Raw genomic sequence first — 23,868 nt, forward strand, 5'->3', positions numbered from 1 at the left:
GCTTTGGTCCACACTCACCTGGGGGCACACGGGGCTGCTCAGGTGTGCCCTTGGGAGGGCAGGTGCCATGGGGGAGTCCATGGGGGTGTTCCTTGGCCAAGAGGCAGGGAACCCCTCAGTGCAGTGGGCTCTGACCTTTTTATAAACCATAAATTAGGCTCAGACCTTTTAAAAACCATAAATTACTTCTTTAAATGCAGCACCTCCCTGTCTAACAGCGCCGTGCAGCTCCTCTAATGTTGGCATCGTAATTAAGCGTGGTGATTAATTAATGAATTAAACGTGGTTGCCTTCACCCTGCCCTCTGCAGCTGCTCCAGGACAGCGGCTCGGGGGGGACAATCACCCAGCCGGGCTGCGGGGCAGCCCCAGCCCGGCGGTGCCGGGAAGGGCCGAGCGGGGCTGGCCAGACGCGGCTCTGCCCCGGCCAAGGCAGCTCCGCTGCTTTTTGTCCCCCCCAAAACCAGGATTTTTTTTTTCTTTTTCTTCCTTCTTTCCATTTTCTGCCCGCTTTTTTTTGCCCCCTCTTTCCCTGCTCTTCTTAGTTTCCCCCTCCTCCTTTCCCCCCACCCCAACTTTTTCTCTTTCCCTTAGTTTTCCTTTCCTCCTTTCCCCCCTTTCCTTTCTTTTTCCTTTCCTTTCCTTTCCTTTCCTTTCCTTTTCCTTTCCTTTCCTTTCCTTTCCTTTCCTTTCCTTTCCTTTCCTTTCCTTTCCTTTCCTTTCCTTTTCCTTTCCCTTTCCTTTCCTTTCCTTTCCTTTCCTTTCCTTTCCTTTCCTTTCCTTTCCTTTCCTTTCCTTTCCTTTCCTTTTCCTTTCCTTTCCTTTCCTTTCCTTTCCTTTTTTTCTTTCCTTTCCTTTCCTTTCCCTTTCCCTTTTCCTTTCCTTTCCTTTCCTTTTCCCTTTCCTTCCTTCCCTTTTCCTTTCCCTTTTCCCTTTTTCCCTTCCCTTCCCCTTCCCTTCCCTTTCCCCTCCATTTTTCCCCCTTCCCCCCCACTTTTCCCCCCTTTATTCCCCCTTTTCCCCTTTTCTTCTTTTCCCCCCTCCTCTTGCTCCCCAGCACTGTGGCAGGATGGGGACAGGGATGTGTCACAGCAGTTGGGTGCCAAGGGGATCCCAATTTTGTGCATTTGGCATCAAAGGAAGGTTTGGGGTGTGGGTTTTGCTCCTTGGGGGAACCCCTGGGACATGGGGTGTTTCTGCACCTCTTGCTCACCTAGTTTCTTATGAAGAGAACAAAAAAAACCAAACCATTCCAGTCCTGTTCTGTTGCCTCAGTTTTAAATATTTATTTAAAGTTAAAAAAAAAGAAAAAGAAAAGGAGGAAAAAAAGCTTTAAGGAGAACAAATGGTAACTGCAGCCTTGAGAAAACACAAAGCCAATGGCATGGGATGAGAAATGGAGGGATCTGGAGTATGGGGGGTTGCAGGGGGGCAGTGAGTGATGGGTGGTGGTGATTCTGGCCTGGGGATGAGGTATTTCTGGCAGGGGCTGCGTGGAGGGCGAGGTATTAGGGACAGATCCTGTTAACCTTTTCTGATGGTGATTGGGAACCAACCAGCAGGCAGTAGTGACAAAACAAACAAACAAAAAAAAAATACACAAAGAGAGACTCACAGATAATTTTTTTTCCCCTCAAAAAAATAAAATCCATAGTCCATATGAGACATGAAAACTCCAAACAGGCACTGAAGAGTTTCTGATACAGTACAGCTCTGATTACATCAATATTATTCCTTATATAGAATTAAAGATTACCATAATTATCCTCTTTAAAAAAAAATCCTCCAAATTTACATATAGAGACTAAATTTCTACAAAACTTAACAGAACAAAACCCTTGCAAGCTTGGCTGGGTTCTGAAACAAGGTACCATCATGTCAGTCTTGACAGAGGGGCTGAGGGAAGAGTTGCAGAGCTGGGTTTGAACGTGAGCTTAGTCCAGGGAGTCTTGTGGGCAACTCAGGACAGCCCAACTCAACCAACTCCAAAGGAGCTCTCTGAGGCTCAACACTTCCACATGAGCTGTGTCCCTCACTCCCCTCCCAAAGCAGTGAAGTGCTGATGAACAAAAAACCCAAAAAAAGCAAATTTGCTTGTAAATTATCCCGTAAGTGATGCCGGCTGTGGTGTGAGTTGTGTTATTGACACCCATGACCACTGAAGGATCCCTTTTAAGGTGGCTGTTTCTCTGATTTAACTGTAGAACATAATCTCCTCTCTTCCCAGAGAGATGATTCTATGGGGCTTGTTTTTGTTTTTTGGGTCTGTGGCAAGACATTGTAGCACCTTCACAACCTTAAATAAAGTCATATATATATAAAATAACACACTTTTTTAAGAGCACCAGAGATTTCACAGTGAGAGGTAGAAACAAATCAGATGAGCCCATTCCCTCTCTCTATTTTAGCACCAATCTCTTCCCCTCTGCTCTTTCCATTCCCCCTTCCTTGCTTCCTGACTCTCCCCCTACTCCAACACCACACCTTGAGAGGGAGTCTTGATTAAACTCATGGAAGGAGGAACTTGGCTTTTTTTTTTCTTTTTTTTTTTCCTTTTTCTTTCTGCTTTAAATAATATAATATATATATTTTGTTTCTTCTAATATTGCACATCAAAATGCTTCCTGTACACAGAGCAGCCAGATTCACCTTGCAGCTCCGCCTGGGAGACCTGATGCAGCACGTGGCTGTCCAGAAGGCAACAAGCTCTGAGAGGGAAGCTCTATTTTTTTTTAAAACATTTTTTTTTTCCAATGGGAAGAACATTTGGTAACTCAGGAACCAGACAAAAAAGGATAGGTGGGTGGATGGGGGGGGGAAGAATAAAAAAACCCACGCGCTGCAAGTCGCTTGAGGTTTCTCTCAATGTTTTCTTTGGTCGTGGAAAAAGCTTTGTGTGTGTGGAACCACAACACTCAGCCCCCTGATCCCTTTGCACTGCTCACTCCTGACTGATGCCCGCTTCCCCCACGTCCTTGTTCCTCCTCCTTTTTCAACAACTGGCTGAGTTCAGTAGATCATGGGCTCTCGGAGACCTTGAGCAGGAGTTGGCCCAAAAGGCACAGCCCAGCTGTCCCTGCTGCAGAGAGGGGCAGAGAGAGCCCCTGTGAGCACAGGCCAGGGTGGGGTTGGAGCTCAGAGCCTGGTGCCACAGCTTGGTTCAGAGGAAGCAGACAGGGCCGACCTCGAGGTGATACTGCTGTCCTGGCTGGGAGGGGGGCAGGTTCTGGATGCTGACAATTGGCAGCTGCTGAGGGTCCTGGGTCCGGAAGGAAAAGAGGGTCCTGTGCCAGCGTCCGTCCTTGATCTGCACGGGGAGGGGTGAGACATTACCTGAAATCTCAGCTCCTCTAACATCTCTAAATTCCTTAAAGTTTGAGATAAGCTTTATTGGAGTTAATCAAAAGAAATGGGTAGGCTGTGATGGAGTTAAGAGTTAGTAGTTAACTAATAATTGATTGCTTGTCAGCACCATGTTTGGTTAGCTGGGTTTATAATGAAGAATATAGAAACTGATAAATAGCATTTAGGAACATAAGACAATTGTAGGCCTCCTCTGTTCTGAAACCAATTGAAGATGGGAATGGGAGTTCTACCAAGGGTTCATTTGCCATATTTGCATTGAAAAGGTAGAAAGGTCAGAAGAAGGAAGACTTCATTTACTTCCTCATTTTGGGACCCCTCCCCATGAAAGGGACCACCGACCCATTTCAAGGAACAAACTACTCATGCTTAATGGCTTTTGAACTAATTACCATACTTACCAAAAGGGGGGAATGGGATGTACCAAGGTAATGAATATGCATTTGTATTTTGGGTATTCAGTACCTGTATGGATAAAAGGACTCTGTAATCACCTGTAAATTGTGGTGTGTATTTGGGAGCTATACCACAATAAACATTCACTTTCTAACTTCAAACTGTTAGAAAGTCTTTGTCCATCACAGTTGGATATCGGTACTAGATCAATATCCATATTTTTAGTAAATCAGGGGGACAGAGAGAAAGCTGGTGAACCAGGGGGTCAGTCCTGCTGGAAAGGAGTGTGTTCCATGAGGTGTGAGCCTGAAAATCCCTCTGTGACACACAGGACTGTCCCTTGGGCTGGGGTGGGTTTAGAGAGCATTTTGGGGAACCCTTTATCAAGCTGGTGAAAACTGAGCTTGGGTGGTACCACCAAGACAAACTCCTCATGCTGTGAGCCTGAATGCAGCCCTGTGTCTCCTGACTCTGTGTGGCACCAGACCAGAGCCAGGGTCACCATCCACGGGGAGCCATTCCCCCTTCTGCCATTTAACTGCTCCTATCCATGACAAATAACTTCAAAAATTCATCTTTGGCTTTGTATTTGAAGGCTATCTGCTTCACAGGAGCTGTATAGCATCCTGAACTGGAAAATTAGTGATAAACCTGACCCTTCTCCCTTGTAGGATAAACAGCACAGGTGTTGTTGGAGCCCCAGAGTGGGCTCTTGTGGTATTTGCAGGGGTCCCCAGGACGAGGTGAGAGATGAGTGAATCTGACTCCATGTTCTTAGAAGGCTAATTTATTATTCTATTCTATTCTATTCTATTCTATTCTATTCTATTCTATTCTATTCTATTCTATTCTATTCTATTCTATTCTATTCTATTCTATTCTATTCCATTCCATTCCATTCCATTCCATTCCATTCCATTCCATTCCAGCTATACTAAAACTATACTACTGAATTAAGGATACAGACAGAAGGCTTAACGAGAATGATCATGAAAAACTCATGACTGACTCCTCAGAGTCCAACACAGCTGATGGTGATTGGTCATTAAGTAAAAACAATTCACATGAAACCAATCAAACATGCACCTATTGGTAAACAATCTCCAGCCACATTCCAAAGCAGCAAAACAGGGAGAAGCAAATGAGATAATATTTTTTTTTTCTCTGAGGCTTCTCATCCTCCCAGGAGAAGAAACCCTGGCGAAGGGATTTTTCAGAAAATATGACAATGACAGGCTTTGGCATTTCTCTCCACTTATTTTTTCCCTCTTTCACAGCAACATACCTTGCAATCATCAGCTGCCACCTCTGGCCTGAGCTGCCCAGTGGCCTGGAACACCTGCCCGTTCCAGGCCCTGAAGCGCAGGGCGCGCTCCGAGGGGCTCTCGGAGGAGCCCTCCCTCCACACGGAGGTGTTCAGGCAGTGGATGGTGATGTGCTGCACCACCTCCGAGCTCAGCAGCCTCAGGAAGTTCATCTGGACTCTCCCGATGTCGAAATCCAGCTGGAAGGTGACACAGAGGTCATGGGGACACCCTGCACAGGGGCTGAGGGTGGGGAGCAAAGGGGGTCCCTGTCCTCTGCTTCATTCTGCACCCCTGTCCAGAGCTGGGTCTGATGTCAATATGGGCATGAGGACCAGATGCCAACTCATTTTGGAAGGTTTTTGTGACATAAAACTTTCTAGTTTGTTCTGCAAAGCAGGTCCTTTGCTTTGCAGAACAAACTAGAAGGTTCTTAAGCAGGAGGAAAAGAATGTAAACTTCAAACTCAGTACACTTGCAAAGCAGGTTCCAGTTCATCTGCAAACGAGCCCAGATACTGCTATTTGTATTTTTAGTACAGGTACTTCCTCAACAAAAAATCCCATAGCAATAACTTCACTGGAAACTTGTGTATTTAGGCTGACCTCACTTCTCCAGGTGGCAGAGAACAAACTGCAGGAGTGACCCAAACATCAGTCAAGTCAATAAAGGATTTGGGAGCAGCATGTTTGTGAAATTGCTGGTCACATTAAGCCTATGGGTTCATTAAACACCACTGGAACACAGAGCTTTGTCTTGAGCCTTGGGTGTATTTTTTAACTCCTGAGAGCAGTTCTGAGTGTCACCCTCATGCTCCCCCAGCCTGTGGGCTGTGTCCTTGTGGTCACTGTCCAGTGTCCTGGGACAGCACAGGCTGTGTAAATATTTATCAGTGGGAAATGCTGCTCTGGGGCTGGGCTCTGCCTACCTTGGAGACAGTGACAGGGCTGAGACACGTCTGGCCACCGTTGGTGAAGTTACAGATGACCTGGATGGTGTCTGAGGAGCAGCCAAGGTTTGGGTCAATCCAGTAGGTACCTGAGGAAATACAGGATTTGGGGATTAACAAGGACACTTCACCTTTTCTGAGAATGACAAAAGGACAGTTTTGGTTTCTTGGTGACTGGTCCCAGGGAAGGAGAGTGTGTGCAACAGCCCTGTGGGGGAGGATGCAGCCTTTGCACATCTGGGGCCTCCTACCATCAGTCATCTTCTGTTCACAGTTCATGAGGTCCCGGCAGATGCGTGCAGGGTTCTCCTTGGTTCCCAGGGGTCTTTTGATGCTCTGAATGAGGTTGCTGAGGTAGTGTAGAGTCTTAAAGATCTCCCCTCCATGGTCCAGCATGAGAAGGTCTGGGTGTTGGTAACCCTGGAGAGAAAAAAGCAAGTCAGGGGTGCCTTGGGGGCACTGAGGGCTGTAACCACCAGGGTTTCTACATCATTTTGATAAAAATCAGTGGTCAAAGACAGGCTGTGCTGGCTTGGGGCCAGTGAGCCACAGGCCTTGGATTGTCCCAAACAGGACATTGCTGAAATGCTGGCAAAGTCACAATGGCAAAGTCAAGAGATCTGCAGCTTCACAAATCAGTGACACAACAGAACGGGACCTTTGCTTGCATAAATTCCAGATATTCCACTAGAACAGCGACAAAGCAGGGCTCTGTATCAACCTTCTGCACACAGAAAGCACTGATGGGACCATTCCCAGTCTCCAGGCCAAGCAAAGACAGAAATGCCCTCGTACCTCTCTCTTGAGCGCGGTGTTGGAGTCGATCAGGGTCTGGAAAGCTGCCCCAAAGCCATCTTGCTGCTGGTGGGTGTGAAAAACATGGAAACTGAGGCTGTTAGAAGCTGAGCATGCCCTGATGCACAAAAACACTTCTCAATCTAAGGCTGCGGCTCAAGCACTGCTCTGCTACCCGAGCCTCTCCTGCTGTGTGTGTCTGCAAGGTCCCAGCAGCACCTGGGCTCTGCAGGACTTGTGATCATCATTACAAACAAAACATGCAGAGAATGGCAACTTACAAACGAGGCTGGAACTCCTGGTGGTCCCTGGAAATCAGAGGAGAAAAGGGGCATCAGGCAGGGAGCTGGTCAGTCACTGCTGCACAGATTTCAGCCATGGCCATTGAAATGCCCCTCAGTGCAGAGAAGTGAGAGAGGCAACAATGCTGTCTCTATAAAACTCTTGGGGGTGGTTTGGACCAAAGCACAAGAAACACTGGTGCATTCACACACATGGTTTTGCATGGGAGGGATGGGGCTAAGCCATAATTTCCAGTGAGGGAGCAGTCCCTCTGGAGAGTGTCATGGCAATGATTTCAGCTTGGTTCAGTCATGAGCTCTTCCCTCAGATACCTACCGGAGGGCCAGGGTGTCCTCGTGGGCCTGGAGGACCCTAAAGACAGAGTGGCATCAATTAGTGAAACATCTCCAGTTTTTATTTCCATTTCTCATGGTTTTTACCAGCAGGAATCTGTTCCCAGCTGGATTTTTGGCACCCCACAGCAGCCTGTCCCTCAGAACCTTCAAAAGAGAGGGGATGGCCCCATTTTGTCCCTGATCTGGGTACATCTGTCTACACCTGGTCCATTCCTGCTGCATCCCCTGTTCCCAGCCTTTCAGCTCCTCAGTTGTCACTAATGCCACCAATGCCACATCCCCAGGCACTCATCACATTCCAGATGTGCAGTTACCCACCCTGCACCTTTACACTTGCTAAAAGCAGCTGTTTTATTGAAATACAAGATATCAGTCAGAAAAAAATATGTGAGATACTCACCCTTGGACCTTGAAGACCCTGCAGAGGAAAAAAAAAGTGCAGAAGCTGTCAGAAAATGCTCATTACTGCCCCAAAATCTCCCTGTACACCCATGAGCTGTTCCCAAGGCAAGGGCAGGAGATTCCACAGCTGTGGACAGCATGGTGAAGGGTTGCTGGGTTAAGGAAATGGAAATGTTACCAGCAGAGGGGTGTGGATATGTGTACACATCTGTGAGCAGTGTCCGGCCCTCGTGGGAGGCTGATGGTCACAGCAGAGCCCAGAGTGACCCTTGGTTGTTCAGAGCCACCCTGAGGGGCACTGGGGTGGGAGCAGCACTTACCATGTCCCCACGGCTGCCTTTGTCTCCCTTGGGGCCCTGCAAGGCACAGGAGGTGCTGTCACTGACCAGGCACAAGCTGCCCCAGGAGCTCCTGGCAAGGACTCATCTCTAACTCAACAGCTCAGGCTGTCGTATTGGCCTCTCCATCCCAAAGCAAAAAATGCCATTACTGGCTGTTTTGGCAATGTCTGAGCTCATCTGACTGGTTTTTATCTCTGGACCAAGCTCTGAGTGGTGCCATGCTTGTGTTTTCACAAAGCACTGGGCTGATCTTTCATCTGTGCTCAGGGCCTTTGGCATTTTAGGACAGGCAGGGATTTTCAACACTTCCCAACATCAAGTGGTTCCCAGTTTAATACATTTTCTTAAAAAAGTTCTTTAATGTGTTTCCCCCCACCCCAGGCCAAGCTCTTTGGAAAATCTGGCTTTCAAAAATCTGCAATAACATTCTTGTCTTCCAGTCTATTGAAAACCTTGCACTTCTGCATTGCTGCTCCTCACTTCTCAGCTAATAATCTCCCAGAAATTGTCTATGCAGCCAGAGACTAAGCCTGCACTTTTCTCAAGCTGCTGATCTTAAAACCCATTTTATTTTCCTGGTTACAGCAGGATTTGGGGGTTACTTGTGCTGGCCTCAAACATCTGGGATCTCATGCATTTAAACTCTTCTAAAAATACAGGCAGGAAAGAAGTGTGGATACTTACAGGGCTTCCTGTGGGACCCTGAATGCCCAGAGGACCAATAATTCCTTCTTTTCCCTAGGAAAGAAAAGACTTGTGAGCCACCAGGTGGGACCTGACAGTCATTTTCACTCAGTGAAGACTCTGAACCTTTGCTGCTTTTTCTTTTCTTGGTGGTGGTATTTGCTGTATCTGGAATAAAAAGCCATTTCCAAAGAGACAAGGCCTCACAGTGTGGTTGCCATGAGCCTTGTTGAACCTCAGGAATTCCATAAATAAAGGATTTCAGTGTGGCTGGAGGGCTCTGTGCAGCTGTGGGGCTCAGAGGTGCTGCCATGGCCTTGGGCACTGGGCTCCTCACAGCCCCTGAGCCTCACAGGGATGGGGTTGAAGGGAGAAAAATCCTCCCAAAGCCACAAACTGGAGAAGCACTCACCATGAGACCTGGTGGCCCACGTGGTCCCTGAATGCCTTTGAACCCAAGGTCTCCTGGGGGGCCCTGTGAGCAAAAAATGAGATGTGAGGTAAATACCACTAAATACTACCATTAATTAACCAAACCCTGTGTTTGTGCCCTTGCCTAGAGCTCTGCTCTAAGGACAGGGCTGCTGCCTCTTGTCTATGGGACAAGGAAGACCCAATTTGTTGTAAATTCTTTTCTCACTCCTGTTTTGCAAGGCTTTTACTTTTGACAGAAAACAAACAGTTTCCTCTTCACCAGGGAAATGATATGGTGATAAAATGAGTCTGAATTTCAAGTCAAGGCTCTCAGAATTAGGGATGCACAGTGGTGTCTCAGGTGCAGGCTGATGGTTGATGCTGGAAATACAAATGTCAGAAAGGGGAAAACAACCACAGAATCTGTAGGACAGCCCTTTTCAACCAACAAAGCATGTGTAAGCACACACTCACTTAACAAATGAGGAGTCATAAACTAAAGAAAGTTGGGATCAAAATTCAATTTCCACAGTTCCTGCAGAGCTGCTAGCAATGCAACAAGTGTAGCATGACCTGTGCCCAGTAAAGTGAGAGTAGAAAAGCAGCTGGTCCCAGCAGCCTCTTACCTTTGGCCCAAAGAGTCCTGCAATCCCTGGGAATCCTGCCTCGCCAAAGTCTCCCTGCACAGCCAAGACAAACACAAGAACAAAGGACAGCAGTGAATTCTCACTGGTGGCTGCAGATCTCACTCAGAGATGCACCAAGAGCTCAGCAGCTCCAGAGACAGAGAAATCTGTGAGCATCCCTCAGTCTAAGCAGCACTGATGAGGAAGAAGAATGAAAAACACCTGGAGGAGGAGCTGCACAAACATCAGGTTAGAAGCAACTCACCTGATCCCTTAGAGCTCACCAGGGCCACGTTTTTGCCCCCAAAATGGGAGGCAAACCTACACTATTCCCACTATTCCTAGCAGATGCTTCTCTGGCTTGGCCCAGCAGAAGCAGGATGCAGAGCAGCTACTCTGAGATTGATCTTGGAATTTCATGCTGCAAAATAACAGCCTCAGAGTTCTTTCAAACAAGCTCCTCTTTTATTTCTAATACAAACTGGACTGACCTACTAATTCAAACTGTAATTTTAAACTATGCTCATTCAAGCTGTTAAAAAAGTGCATGTTCCTACAACACAACCTCCCACTCAAGCCCAGGAAAACCATACTTATCCCCAATTCTTTTCCTCTTCAACTCTGCAGGGATTTTCCCTCAGTTTTGTAAGAAAAATAATAATAAAATAGTTGAAAGACCATCAAGCTTGAATCAGCACATAGCATGTACTCTGAGAATAGAAAACCCACCCTGGGTAGCATGTCCTTATGTAAACATCCTCCCTTCACCATGCTGGAGATGGTCGTCCTTTGATATTTTTGGGCTTCTCAGATGTCAAAATTCAAGATGATTCAACGTTTTAAAAAAAGAAAGGGGTCAGAAACCTCCACCAGATGATTCTTCTCCAGTGTTAGGAACATCAGAGACAGATAAGGCTTGTTTGGCCTTTTGGCAGGGCTGTCTCACCCACCCTGACTGTGCTTTTTGGGGTGTAATACAATGGTTTGTGAATGACCCAAGTGATGGGGCCCCCCTTTATTGCACAGCTGTTCCAGCATCAGCCTAGGAACCTCAGGAAGTTTTCCCTTGAAAAAGGCCATGAAAGTAAGAAACTGCTTGGCAAGAAAGGGCTTGGTTGGACTTGGTGGTGTGCAAGAAACTTTCCAAGGATACAAATTGATTTAACTGCCCATTTCTGGGTTCTGGAAAGGAAAATTGCTACTATCAGGGGACTAAGGTCTTTCCTGCATTAGGGGAATCAACCAAGGCTTCTTTCTGGAGGAATTTCAGGCAAAAGCACACAGAAAGTCAGAAGGGTTTAAATGTCATGGAGTCATCTCAGCCAAAGGGACACAAGGTCACTGGTCCTGCAGCAAATCAGGCAGTGACAATATGGGCAAAGAAATGTGTCACTTGTGTCATAGAGACAAAATAATCTGTGAGATTGATCTATGACCAATGACAAAATGATATATGGTGGTGTTGGTCACTGCCTTTCAGCCTGAAAACTGTTAGCACGAGCTTTTATGTAAAACAGCCAAACAAGTGCATTTTGTTGAGGTAGTTTGGGTTCATTCTGTGCCTTGTTTCATATTGAGAGGAATAGTGGATTTGTCTTTACAAACCAGCTGTGGGTCTGCTGGGAGATAAAACCAGCACTGGGAGATAAAAGAAATAATGGGAAGGATTCCACTGATTGGTGAATGGAAAAAGATATTTGCTTTTACAAATAAACTTTAGGTTTGCTGATAAATGAAATTAGACATTGAAAGATGAAAGAAGCAACGGAAAAGAAAACCCCTAAATTCCATAAGAATTAAAAATGAAAAGGGAGGGTTATACCTTAGAGGGAAATCTTTGGTATCAGGTGTTTTGGGAAGTCTGAACTTCTCAAGTACCTCAGCCCATGGAGAAAGAAAGAAGGAAATGTGGCTGGAAATTGGGATAAAAAGGAGGCTGTGTCCTCCAAAAATCTGAGAGATCCCAGGGGAATGCCCCATGGCCTCTCCCTTTATTGGAATAAAGTAAAAGGACTCCTCTGTCTCCTTTTTGGACATAAACCTCTGGTGTTTGTGGATTAATTTTCCTAAAATATCAGTCCTAATCCCTGTCCCAGAGTCATGCTCCAGCTGGACATGGGCTCCCCTGTGCAGCCCCTCCCTGGGATCACCCTGCTGTCCCAGGCTGGATCTCCTGCAGGGCTCAGCTCTGCTCAGCCCCACCACACTAACCTGCTGCCCTTTGGCTCCTGGGTCTCCAGGGCTCCCTGGAGGGCCCGTTCCTCCTGGTGATCCTCGCTTCCCAGCTTGGCCACTCTGTCCAGGCAATCCTCTTTCACCCTGAAAAGAACAGAATTCAAGTAATTCCAAAGGAGGGGAGCTGAATATGACAGCACTCAGCTGAGAAGGCCGTAGGTGGGAGGCTGGCAGAGATGGGATGAGGAATGTGGCTCCATCAGGGGATGCCCCAGGTCTGCTGGGCAGGATGCTCAGGATGCTCAGGGTGAGAAAGGGCAGCAAATGTCTTCTCTCTGCACTTCCCATAATCTCTGTCTGCCCTGCAGTTTCCCATAATCTCTTTCCCCAGCAGGCTGGCAATTGATGATTAATTCATGGAAAATGCTGAAGGCATGCCAAGAGCAGGACTTCAATCCAGAGGCTGCAAAGCCAACATTTCCCCCTGTGTTAACCCTACAGCTTCAACCCAGAGAGGGCCTTCTGCCTCCCAGCACCACACTTTGCTCCCCACCTCTCCCCCAGTGCCAGGAGCAGCACAAGCTCCAGCTGCTCAGTCTGGGGCAGACTGGGAGAGAGGAGCAAAGGCAGGGAGAGCCCAGGATGGTGGAACAGCCGGAAAAGGAGCAAAGAAATTCCCCTGGAGCCAGGGTGTGAGTGTGACAAGGACATGGAGTCCCAGTCACCTCCTGTTGTACTGCCCAAGGCAGCTGGAGGGCAGCAAGTGACAGATCAAGGGCTGTGGAGCCCTAATTTAAATCAGATCCCAGAGCCTCTCCAAACCCAGCTGGAGTCTTCCTATTTACAGAGCCTTTCTGCAAACGACTGAATTGCTGTGGGTCCAGTTTAGATCCTGTGGTGAGTCTGGATCAGGGCAAGGACCAGGAAGAAACCCCAAGGTCACAAAAGCAGCTTGTCCCTGCTTCCACCCAGAGTGATGTCCAAGCCCATACTGGCTCCAGTCATTCTAACCAGTAAATATGCTAAAAACCAAGCAGCACAAATTTCCCTCCAGCAGTTCAGGTCTGGCAGAGCAGTAGAACACCTGAATCTCCTATGGAGTTGTCCATTCTGAACATCCTACAGCTGGCTGTAGTTCCTCTGCAACTTCTCCATGTTTTTTCTAGCCAGGTTTCTCATGATGAAACACTCAAGTGTTTGTAATGTGAATATGTGGGTCTGCAGGCTCCTGAGCTCCTTTGGTAAGGGAGGGAAGGTCTCTGGGACATTCAGCTGCTGTGTACATCAGGAAAATGGATGGAGGGATGGAGGGACGGATGGATGATGGATGGATGGATGGATGGATGGGTGGATGGATGGATGGATGGATGGATGGATGGATGGATGGATGGATGCGTGGGTGGGTGGATGGGTGGGTGGGTGGATGGGTGGGTGATAATGGATGGATGGATGGATGGATGGATGGATGGATGGATGGATGGATGGATGGATGGAGGGATGGATGGAGGGATGGATGGAGGGATGGATGGATGGATGGATGGATGGATGGATGGATGATGGATGGATGGATGATGAATGGGTGGATGGGTGGATAATGGATGGATGGGTGGATGGATGGATGGATGGATGGATGGATGGATGGATGGATGGATGGATGGGTGGGTGGATGGATAATGGATGGATGGATGGATGATGGATGGATGGATGGATGGATGGATGGATGGATGGATGGATGATGGATGGATGGATAATGGATGGGTGGATGGGTGGATAATGGATGGATGGATGGATGGATGGATGGATGGATGGATGGATGGATGATGGATGGATGGATGGATAATGGATGGATGGATGGATGGATGGATGGATGGATGGATGGATGGATGGATGGATAATGGATGGATAATGGATGGATGGATGGATGATGGATGGATGGATGGATGGATGGATGGATGGATGGATGGATGGATGGATGGATGGATGATGGATGATGGATGGATGGATGGATGGATGATGGATGGATGGATGGATGGATGGATGGATGGATGGATGGATGGATGGATGGATGGATGGATGGATGGATGATGGATGGATGGATGGATGGATGGATGAGAAGATCCACAGAGCCTCTGGCTAAGTGAGAGATGGCAGCAGGAGCTGAGACTATATTAGACCTTGGAGAGCTCAAGCTCAGAGGCATCAGGCTCACAGACTGGATCACTCACAGCAGCATCTGAGGCAGTCAGAAGCTCACCTTGAATCCTGGTGGTCCCTGGGCCCCTGGCAGTCCTGGCACGCCGGGGTTCCCTCTCTTGCCTGACATCCCGGTCACGCCTTCCTCCCCATCATCTCCCTGCTCTCCCTAGGAAAGAAACACATAGGAGGTTATGAAACAAAACCCTTCCCCTTCTGGGGGGCCAGGGGAGTGGTGGGATTCTGCCCTCAGCAAGAGGGGGCCAGGTTTGCAGGGCTGGACAGAGCTGTGTGCCTGTGAGTGTCTGTCAGGCTACAAACCCCCCTTTATTCACAGATCTGGTCATGCAGAGGAGCTGCTGCCTCTGTGTGCAAGGGATATGTGAAGATCTGCTCTGGGTGCATGCAAACTGGAATACCCATAGCTGGATCACATCATTTGTCCTGTGCTGCCTTGCAGTTTTCCAGCTCCAAGGCTGTGTTTGCTGCAGCTGAAGCTTACCAGCATCCCTGGCATGCCGTCCTTCCCGGGCACTCCGTCTACTCCAGGGGCACCCTCTTGCCCCTGCCTTCCCACCACTCCTCGAGGGCCTGGTAGCCCAAGGATGCCCTAAAATCACAAAGGTATTAGAGAAGGAGGTCCCAGACAGCATTTCCTGGGGCAGAAAACTGAATGTTCACCTACCGGTGAGCCCCGGCTCCCTGCACTGCCCTGTGCGCCTTGCTTTCCTTTTTGACCCTGCAAGCAAAAAAAAGAGAGACATCTAAAATTGCAGCAGTTCTAGCACAGCTCCACTTGGGACTGTGACTTCAGGGTGTGCTTTTGGGTAATGATTGGAAAGAGTTTTATAAAAGGGACATTTATAAAGTCAGTTGCTCCAGTGCTGGGGAATGAACTGCTATTTGGTTTTATTACAAGTGATTCTTCGTATGTCTTGAGAGTTCTAGGGCAGGAATGAATAGCTAGAAGGCAAGGACCTGCATTTTTCCTAATACAGAGCAGATGAGGACAAAAAAAAAGCAGGATGAACTTGAGGGAGGATTTGGTACACTGGCAAACATTAGAACAAGATGCTAAAAACCTGAGTCCTCCATCAGTTCATTGACAGCAAACCCAGGACCCAGAGAATGCTTTGAGGGGGTTCAGGGGGGCTTCTCTCTGAGAAGTAACTCTGTTTGGAGACCTAGTGGAAATTAAAAAGGGTGTCTTCTGTCTGAAATTTGCAATGCTGCTTTGTGAATAAAGACAGAAAATAAATACTCCTGAGGTTTATTAGCTGTAAAAAGGATTAATTTGCACAGAAAGAACGGAAAACTCAGCCTCATCACCTTCACTAGGGCTCTCTTAGTGAGGTCATGTACTAAAGCACTTTTAAATTGAAGAACTCATTTTCTGTGCATTGTTTCTCCATCTGCAGAGGACCAGGCTGGCCAGCTACATAAAAGAAATATTCCTGGGGGTGCTTCCCCTGCTATTCATTAGACCCAAAGACAGTTCCAAATTGTCCATCGATGGGCAGGATTAATTTGTCTTATCACCTGGTACACTTCTTGCCAAGAAGACCTAAAACTATCTTCTGGCATTACCCCCAGCAGGGTCAGATAAAAAACCCTGACATCTGCCAAGAGAGAGCAGGAATTTGCTGAGTATTGAGGTCACATACTTATGTTTTAGCAAATAAAGCCCCTGGTCTGTGAGAATAATTAGCAAGCTGTCATAACAGCCAGATGTGGAGGTAGGAGTAGGTGTGGGGTGCCCCAGTGAACCCTGAAGGACCCGTGTGCCCTGGGTGTTCTTGCTCAATAAGGACAAGAAGTTAAGAGGGATTGTTCCAAGAAACAACTCCATGAATAAATGGACTCCAAACCCAGAAGGTTCCAAGCCAGAAAAGTTTATGGTTCAAGTGGAAGGGACAGACTCTTGCCTGGCTCAGCTCTCCTTGGGGATGGAGGAGCCAGCTGTGGCTGGAGACAGCACTGTCGCAGACATCTTTTATAAAAAATCCTTTTACTTGGGATTTTTCCTCCTGAGAAGCTCAGAGGCCTCAGGAACAAAATGTAAACAATGATTATCTGCTGCTGTGGAATGCAACAGGTGGATCTGTGATTGGCCCATGTTAAATGTTTGTAATTAATGGCCAATCACAGCCCAGCTGGCTCAAACAGAGAGTCCGAGCCACAAACCTTTGTTATCATTCTTTCTTCTATTCTATTCTTAGCTAGCCTACTGATGAAATCCTTTCTTCTATTCTTTTAGTATAGTTTTAATGTAATATATATCATAAAATAATAAATCAAGCCTTCTGAAACATGGAGTCAGATCCTCGTCTCTGCCCTCATCCTTGGACCCCTGTGAACACGGTCACACAGCACAAAGAGGGCACAGGAAAGAGACACAGCCCATGGCAGGGACCAAAGACCTGCCCAAAGTCACCATCATGCTGGAGCTGCAATTGATCTGACCTTCTCCAGCTCCACAAAGCCAACAACCACCGGGCTTGGACACCCAAATGTTTACAGCCATCCCACAAGGATCTCCACAGCCTTTCAAGGCATAGAGCATAGGCTAAAAAAAAAATCCCACATGCTGGGCAAAACCATGAGAGTCCTCTTAATTAGAGATTTTCTTTAAATCTTTAAATTGGGACACTGTAAATCCACCCTGCTGAAACCTACCACATCACCTTTGGATCCCTTTGCTCCTGGCTTGCCTGGTGATCCAGGATCCCCCTACAAAACATGAACAAGAAAAATCTGCTTAAAATTCTCTTCTGGCAGCATCTTGCATGAAGTACAAAGAACAGCATTTTTTGTGCCCTAATAACACTGACTGTATGGAACCAATTCAGGGAAACTGCCTACACTCAGACAGGCCCCAGGGGGAAAAGGAGCAGGGAGCTGTCTCTAGAGAGCATTAACAGGGTGTCAACTGGAGAAGAAGCAACTCTGCCCCTCGCTTGGGTGGTGCCTGTATTTGTGGAAATCATTCACCACATTCCAGATGGTGCCTGGAGAGCTGGGAGGTGGGCAGGAAGGAGCCTGTGTGCAGAAATTGTGTGCACAACGAGCATTTTACACAGTGGCTGCTGGTGCCTCCTCCCTCCTGAGCACTGCAGCCCTTGCCTTGGTTTCACCTGGGGGTCAGGTGTTAGAAAGCTGCCAGTGGGGTAAAGCAGAGAGGGTATTTCACTGCTCTCTTCCCCATCACACCCATCTCAGTCTTTTCTCCTGGCCAGCCAGGCTGGGGTTTTTTGGTATTTGTGTCAGTGGCAATTTCTGGACTTACATCAAATAAATGGTAAGGAAGGACTCCCTGCAGAGCTCTGCCTTTTCAGCCTGTTTTTGAGCCACACTTCTAATGGACCTTTGCTAAAGACAATCCATCTGAATCATCTGAGGGGCTACCAACCCCCAAATAAACTACATCCACTGGGGAATGCAGCAGCTCTACTCATTTCTGGGCCATATAACAGAGCACTACCATTTTAAACCCAAAATAGAATCTGTTGTTCCTCCCAACATCCTTACAAAGAGTGGGAATTGATTCAACTTTATTTCCCAATACAAACTACATTTAATGTGCTGCTGCTCTCACAGTTGCAATAGTCACATATAAAGATTAAATGCTACTGTATGTAACAAGGGAGTAAAAAGTCCTTCCCTGGAGTTTGGATTTAATTTAGTCTTTCACAAAGTCCTTCAGTAGTTTGAGAGGAAACATCTTGCAAGTGGAATAATATGGTTTCACCTCACACTGGACCAGCAGCACATCAAATGGATCATTTCCAAGCAGACCTTTCCACTGCCATTGTCATCTCCCACCACCCATCTCCCAAGATTTCTACTCCCTCAGGGACCATTCAGGAAGGATGGTTTTGGAAACAGGCACTGGGAGTGCTCCCTGTTTTGTCACCCATTTATTAGTCTCAAACATGGCTCAAAATGCCTGTTCCATGGGCAAAATGCCTGGCTGGTGGAAGTGGCCACATTTCACAGCTCCCCACACACTCCCACTGCAGCCCTTCCCACCTCCCTGTTTCTCCTGTGCTTGGGGCATTGGGTACCTCTCAATAAAGCAGCATCTCTTACCGGTGAGCCTTGCTGCCCAGGTTTTCCTCTTTCTCCATCAAGCCCTTCCTGACCCTTAAATAAAAAACAGAGAGAGAACATGCCTTTGTTCTTTTGTGGCAATGAGAAAAAAAAAAAAAAGAATGCAGAGTGATTTAAGGGGCAGAAGAAGACACATGTGTCTGCATTCTGCTGATACAGAAATGGGGAAGTTGTGGGGAGTGCCCAAATCCTGTGGAAGTGCTGTGGAAAGAGGAACTGCTCAGCACCAGCTAAGCAGCACAGAAGGTGTTCTAATGCATCCCAAAATACACACAGCACTAATGGAAGTGAACAGTTGGAGACAGCTGTCCTAGAAAATAAGGCAGCAGCACTGCTACTCTGATGAATTCAAAATCTTCTAATTATAATGGGTCACTCTGACATGGTGCTTTTGAATGGAGGTAACACTTAATTCATGGAGCCTTTGCAGATCAGCCCCAATCTGCTGAACATGTCCTGCAAAGAGGGAATAAGGAGCACAGCAGGATATTTCATAGCCATGGTTTTGCTTTTGAGAGAAATCTTGCAAAGATTTTGGAACTCCCCAAAATCTTAAACTTCACAGATCTTCCCATGGAAGAATCTACAGCAATGGGCACATCAGTCTTGAAATTGTCCAGCACTGACATGGACTGTCATGCACACATCTTGTCTAGGATGTCTCCTTGACAATCACAGAGAACTGTGCCCAAATGGTCCTGCTCATTCTTTCAGCCCCACTCTGCAGGTGCAGGGCAGGGTGAGGTGCTGACTTTCTTGCCTTCAGCAATGTTTTTATGCTTTAGGTAAAGAATTGTTCCTTGTCTGAATCAAAGGCATGTGCAGCAGCTGGCCAGGGACAGCAGCAGGTTCTGAACTGGGACTGCAGGTCTGTGGGCTGGTGTGGGCTGGGAGCACTTCCCCAAGGCAAACATTTTTGAATCATGCACTTGGAATAAGACTCACAGGATAACCAGTGTCTCCAGGCTCCCCTCGGTCACCTCTGTCACCAACAGGGCCCTACAAGAGCACAGCAGAGACTTGAGGTGGATGTAAACAAGCTGCCATCTGCAATATCTCAGTGGCTTGTGCATGTTCTACAAGTAAGACAGCAACCCAACTAATCCACCCCCAAAACCACTCCAGGACTGATTAGAGAACGAATTTAACATCTTACTCTGTCTCCAGGTGGTCCCTGTGGGCCTTCTACCTTCCCGTCATCACCTTGTTGTCCCTGTGAGTAAAATGTTAGTATGAATATAAACAGCAGATTTTAGAGCAGATGTGTCTGTACAGACCTTACTTCCATATCATGGGAAGTCAAAGCCTCTGTTGAATTTACTCCCTTTTCATCCAAAGAAAGACTAAACAAATTTTTGTGTTGTTTGTTTCACTGACTCTCCACACTGCTTTCCTGATTTCTGGTGGTTGTTTTTCCCTGCCCTAACTCTCCTCCTTAAGTAACCAGGTGCAAAGGGTTATTTTCAACAACTCCTAAAAACTCAGCAAGCAGGATGTAATTAGGCCAACATGGGAAATAGCTCAGTGCCTCTGAATTTTATTGCTGACAGTTCAACCAAACTCTTTAATCAAGCATTTCCTCGCCCTCGCCGAGTGCTGCCTGGGCTGTCCTGGGAGCTGGGGTGGTCTGGATGGGCTCCTGGGTTGTGTGCCACCATTGTGGGCTTGTTTTACCATCAGCCAGGTGAAACAGCCTCTCACACACCCCTGTCCTCGCTGGGATGCTGTCACACACCCCTCTCCTCACTGGGATGCTCTCACACACCCCTGTCCTCGCTGGGATGCTGTCACACACCCCTCTCCTCACTGGGATGCTCTCACACACCCCTGTCCTCGCTGGGATGCTGTCACACACCCCTCTCCTCTCTGGGATGCTCTCACACACCCCTCTCCTCGCTGGGATGCTCTCACACACCCCTCTCCTCACTGGGATGCTCCATAGCACGAGCTCAGAGCTCATGGTTTGGCTGGCAGATAACATCACCCGGCTTATTTATGACTGAGGTCTCTCCAAAACATCCACAGAGAGGTCCCTAAAGACTTAACAGAGACACTATCCTTTTAAATTCTGTTGTGAAAGTCGCTCAGGGTCACAATGTCCTGTTTTCTCTGGAGCCCAGCTCAGAGATGGCTGTTTCTCAGCTCCCCATGGAAGAACGCAACATTCCAGCTCCTCCAGCTTTTCACTACTCCACAGCAGTCTCTGGCACTTTGGCTCCTTAGGATGAACATGTCTCAGAGCTCCTTTGGTGCAGTTTGGGGGGTTCTGGCACAGTGGAGGTGCTTGGGTGCTCCAAGAAGCCTTGAACATCCAAATCTCAGCAGATTGCAGAGCCAAGTTTTTCACAGACTCGTGTAATTCTCAGTGGTTGCACCAGCCCTTTCTGGTGTATTTACAGCTCTCTTTGACCTTCTCTCTGGGCTACTCTCCTGTTGGAGTTACAGCTGCTGGTAGTAAGGAAATTTCTTGGTGAGCCTGCCTGTCTCTGAGAGAAACTTGGGTGGAGGAGAGGAGAGGAGAGGAGAGGAGAGGAGAGGAGAGGAGAGGAGAGGAGAGGAGAGGAGAGGAGAGGAGAGGAGAGGAGAGGAGAGGAGAGAGAGGAGAGGAGAGGAGAGGAGAGGAGAGGAGAGGAGAGAGAGAAAGAAGAAAGAAAGAGGAGAGGAGGGGAAGGGAATCAAACCCTCACAGGCTCTGCCAACATTTCCAGTGCTACTGAACTTGCTGCTGGAAGCCAGCAGCAAAATACCTGGCAACTGGCTTGCCTTCCAGCCACTATCTAAGGAATGCTGCCTAGAAGGGAAACAAAGCCACCATGTCTCAACTCTCAGGGAAAAAAAGAAATCATCCCAGTGTGTCTGTTGCTATGCAGAAGTCTTGGCACTGATTGCTTCTTCCCAAGCAGGATGTGCTCACCTTTGCCATTTGGGACCTGAGATGAGTGTGATGAACTCAGAGAAAGCTCCTAATTCTGGGGACCCTTGAAGAGCATCAAGAATCACAGATTTTCTCCCCATTGTGGCTTTGTTTCCCCTTGAGGCTGATCCCCACCTTGTTCTCTGTCTCCTGCCTGAGAAAATCCTGCAGCCTGGTCAGCTCTAGGACTGTGAAACCGAGCTCCTCCAGAGCTTCCTGGTGCCTCAGCTGCTTGAGAGGGAGATGAAAGGTCTGTGCTCATTCTTCAGAAAGTCTCAGTGAAAAAAAGTTAGAGTAAAGGGCAGCAAAGTAAACATGTTAGGATACAAATGGAAAATGCATGGAGAAGAAGGGAAGGCTTGTTGTTGTTGGCTCCTGTCCCAAAGTGAGATACACCAGTTTGTAATTTTTAAAAGGATCCCATCTGGACTGCTTTAAGCAGCTGCCAAGAGCAGGCGTCTGCTCTGAGCAAGGCCTCTTTGAGGAGCTGCAAATGTATGAAATGTGGTGGAGTGGCTGGCTGGGATGGCACAAGGGAGCAGGATTCCACAGCCTCTCTCCAAACTTTCTTCTCTGAAAAAGGGAAGAAGACCTTCCCCACCATTGCATCCTCCTCCTTCAGCACGGCTCCATCCACCGTGTCACTTGCAGCTCACGCAGTGCTCACGGTCCCATTTCCATTTTCTCTTTAGTTCTCACTTTCAGGCTCCCATTTTTGTGTTCACACTCTTGTGAGAGGTTACAGATGTCTGGAGGGAAGGAATCTGTCTGTCTTTAGGCTGGGATCCAGGCAACTCTTGGGAGATGAGGGAGGGTGGATAGGAAAACTTAGATGCAAGATTTTGTGGAGCACCTGGATGCTGCAGGAAGGGGTGCTGGAGGCTCAGTAAATGATTCTGTGCTCTCCTGGCTCTGCATCTTCTCCTTCTGCTCCCCAGCAAGACCCACTGGCCTTCCAGGAGAACATGGGTGAGGAGATCCAGCTGCCAGTGGTCATTAACAGGGCTGACTGCTCTTAGCAGGGTGCACTGAATGCTTTGGTGGCTTCATCAGGGCTCAGCTTGGATACTTGCATGTAGAATTAATTTATCATAACATTGCTGTGCTCTTTTGATACCAGATCCACTCAGGGAATGCTTTTCCACTGTCCTTTTGCAGAGCAACATCTTGTTGATGAAGGGAAAAATGCTCCACTGAGCACTTCAGATGGATAATTTGGGGGTCATTTGCTACTGAAATTACAAGAGCTTTCAAGATGGCAACTTTAAATGTTTTCAAATAAAACTACAGCTGCAATTTCAGCAATAGACATACATATCTGCACACCTCAGTGGCTGCAGGGTCAATGGTTTGCTTTTGCTTGTCATGACTCACAACTTTTTGCCAGGATGCTCAAGGTTCGACAGTGGAATTGTGAGGAACCTCTGGGGCAGGTTCTGAGCTGACAATGTTCATGGTCATGAGCTCTCACATCATCCTGGGCTGGCTGTGCTTGTCTCACACTTGCCAGGAAGTTCAGCAAGGCAGCAATGGAGATGGGAGCAGCAGGAACATCAGCAGCTGTTCCTCCATGGATGTGTTTCAGCAGCAGGAAATGGGAGAAAAAGCACAATTGCCATTGTTCACCCCCAAAGCAGAATTTCTGTGTGTGAATATCTTAGTGGAACACAACAGCTTTCCCTGCCCCAGTGACTCCTGGCTGCAGGGGGAATCTCCAGGCAGAGCATGGTGTGAGCAGGGTAACCCCAGGAGCCTGAAGGGATCCATTGAAAGCCCCAGCAAGGGCAAGTCCTTGTAAACTCATTTTATAAGCAATGGAGCTCCTGTCTGCACTACAGCTGCCCTCCCACCTGTGTGCAGAGGCAAAGCTGAATGCTCTCTTGGTGATGGGGAGCAGAAAATGAGCAGAAAGAGTTCATGCATCTCTCCTCTTCATGGGGACCTCACAACTCACCAGCCTCCATCACCATCACTTCCCTCCCCACACCAAAGGAGAATCACAGAATGGTTTGGGTTGAAAGGGACCTTAAAACCCATCTTGTTCCACTCCTTGCCATGGACAGGGACACCTTCCACCAGACCAGGGTGCTCCAAGCTCCATCCAACCTGGCCTTGGACACTTCAGGGACAGGGCAGCCCAGACCTGTGCCAGTGCTTTACCACCCTCTGACCAGAGAACTTCCTGGCCAAAATCTTTACACTTTTGTTTTAAAAGCATTCTCCCCTGTCCATTGTAGGAAACTGTTCTCCTCTTTTAGAAAGCCCCCTTTAAGCACTGGAAGGTCACAAGGGGCTCTCCCCAGAGCCTTCTGCAGACAGGCCTCAGGAGGGAGGGAGCCTTGCTGCAGAAGGCATGTGAAGGACACCATCAGCCCTGGGAGAGCCAAGCAGCCCTGGAGCCGACAGGAAACCACTGAGGAGTGAGTCACTGCTCCAGCCTGGACTGGTTATGGCTCTGCTGACTCAGCAAAAGGGGGAAAACTCCCGGGAAAAGCCACCGTGGAAAGAGGGCTCTGAGTCAGGGCAGCTGCAGCCAGGGGGCTGTGGGAAGGTGGGGCACAGGGA

General features: G+C 47.9%; 1 protein-coding gene across 3 annotated transcripts in view; it reads right to left on the minus strand.

Moving 5' to 3' along the window:
• Positions 1–1,273: 1,273 nt before the first annotated feature.
• Positions 1,274–23,868, minus strand: part of LOC115910772 (collagen alpha-1(XXVII) chain-like) — a 149,035-nt gene continuing 126,440 nt past the window's right edge. For 2 of the 3 annotated variants that reach the window (XM_030961168.1, XM_030961167.1), the window contains exons 43-62: positions 19,546–19,602; positions 19,335–19,388; positions 18,369–18,422; positions 16,956–17,009; positions 14,965–15,018; positions 14,782–14,889; positions 14,341–14,448; positions 12,123–12,230; positions 9,912–9,965; positions 9,284–9,346; positions 8,872–8,925; positions 8,167–8,202; positions 7,845–7,862; positions 7,425–7,460; positions 7,088–7,114; positions 6,807–6,872; positions 6,263–6,431; positions 5,991–6,100; positions 5,044–5,262; positions 1,274–3,306 (exon numbers count right to left, since the gene is read on the minus strand). In XM_030961168.1, coding sequence (XP_030817028.1) covers positions 3,160–3,306; positions 5,044–5,262; positions 5,991–6,100; positions 6,263–6,431; positions 6,807–6,872; positions 7,088–7,114; positions 7,425–7,460; positions 7,845–7,862; positions 8,167–8,202; positions 8,872–8,925; positions 9,284–9,346; positions 9,912–9,965; positions 12,123–12,230; positions 14,341–14,448; positions 14,782–14,889; positions 14,965–15,018; positions 16,956–17,009; positions 18,369–18,422; positions 19,335–19,388; positions 19,546–19,602 — 1,596 coding nt within the window. In that variant the 3' untranslated portion in view covers positions 1,274–3,159. The remainder of the gene's footprint in view (positions 3,307–5,043; positions 5,263–5,990; positions 6,101–6,262; positions 6,432–6,806; positions 6,873–7,087; positions 7,115–7,424; positions 7,461–7,844; positions 7,863–8,166; positions 8,203–8,871; positions 8,926–9,283; positions 9,347–9,911; positions 9,966–12,122; positions 12,231–14,340; positions 14,449–14,781; positions 14,890–14,964; positions 15,019–16,955; positions 17,010–18,368; positions 18,423–19,334; positions 19,389–19,545; positions 19,603–23,868) is intronic. The other variant, XM_030961169.1, reaches the window with a different exon arrangement.

Source organism: Camarhynchus parvulus, chromosome 17 (assembly GCF_901933205.1).
Source record: "Camarhynchus parvulus chromosome 17, STF_HiC, whole genome shotgun sequence".
NCBI classification, from domain to species: domain Eukaryota; kingdom Metazoa; phylum Chordata; class Aves; order Passeriformes; family Thraupidae; genus Camarhynchus; species Camarhynchus parvulus.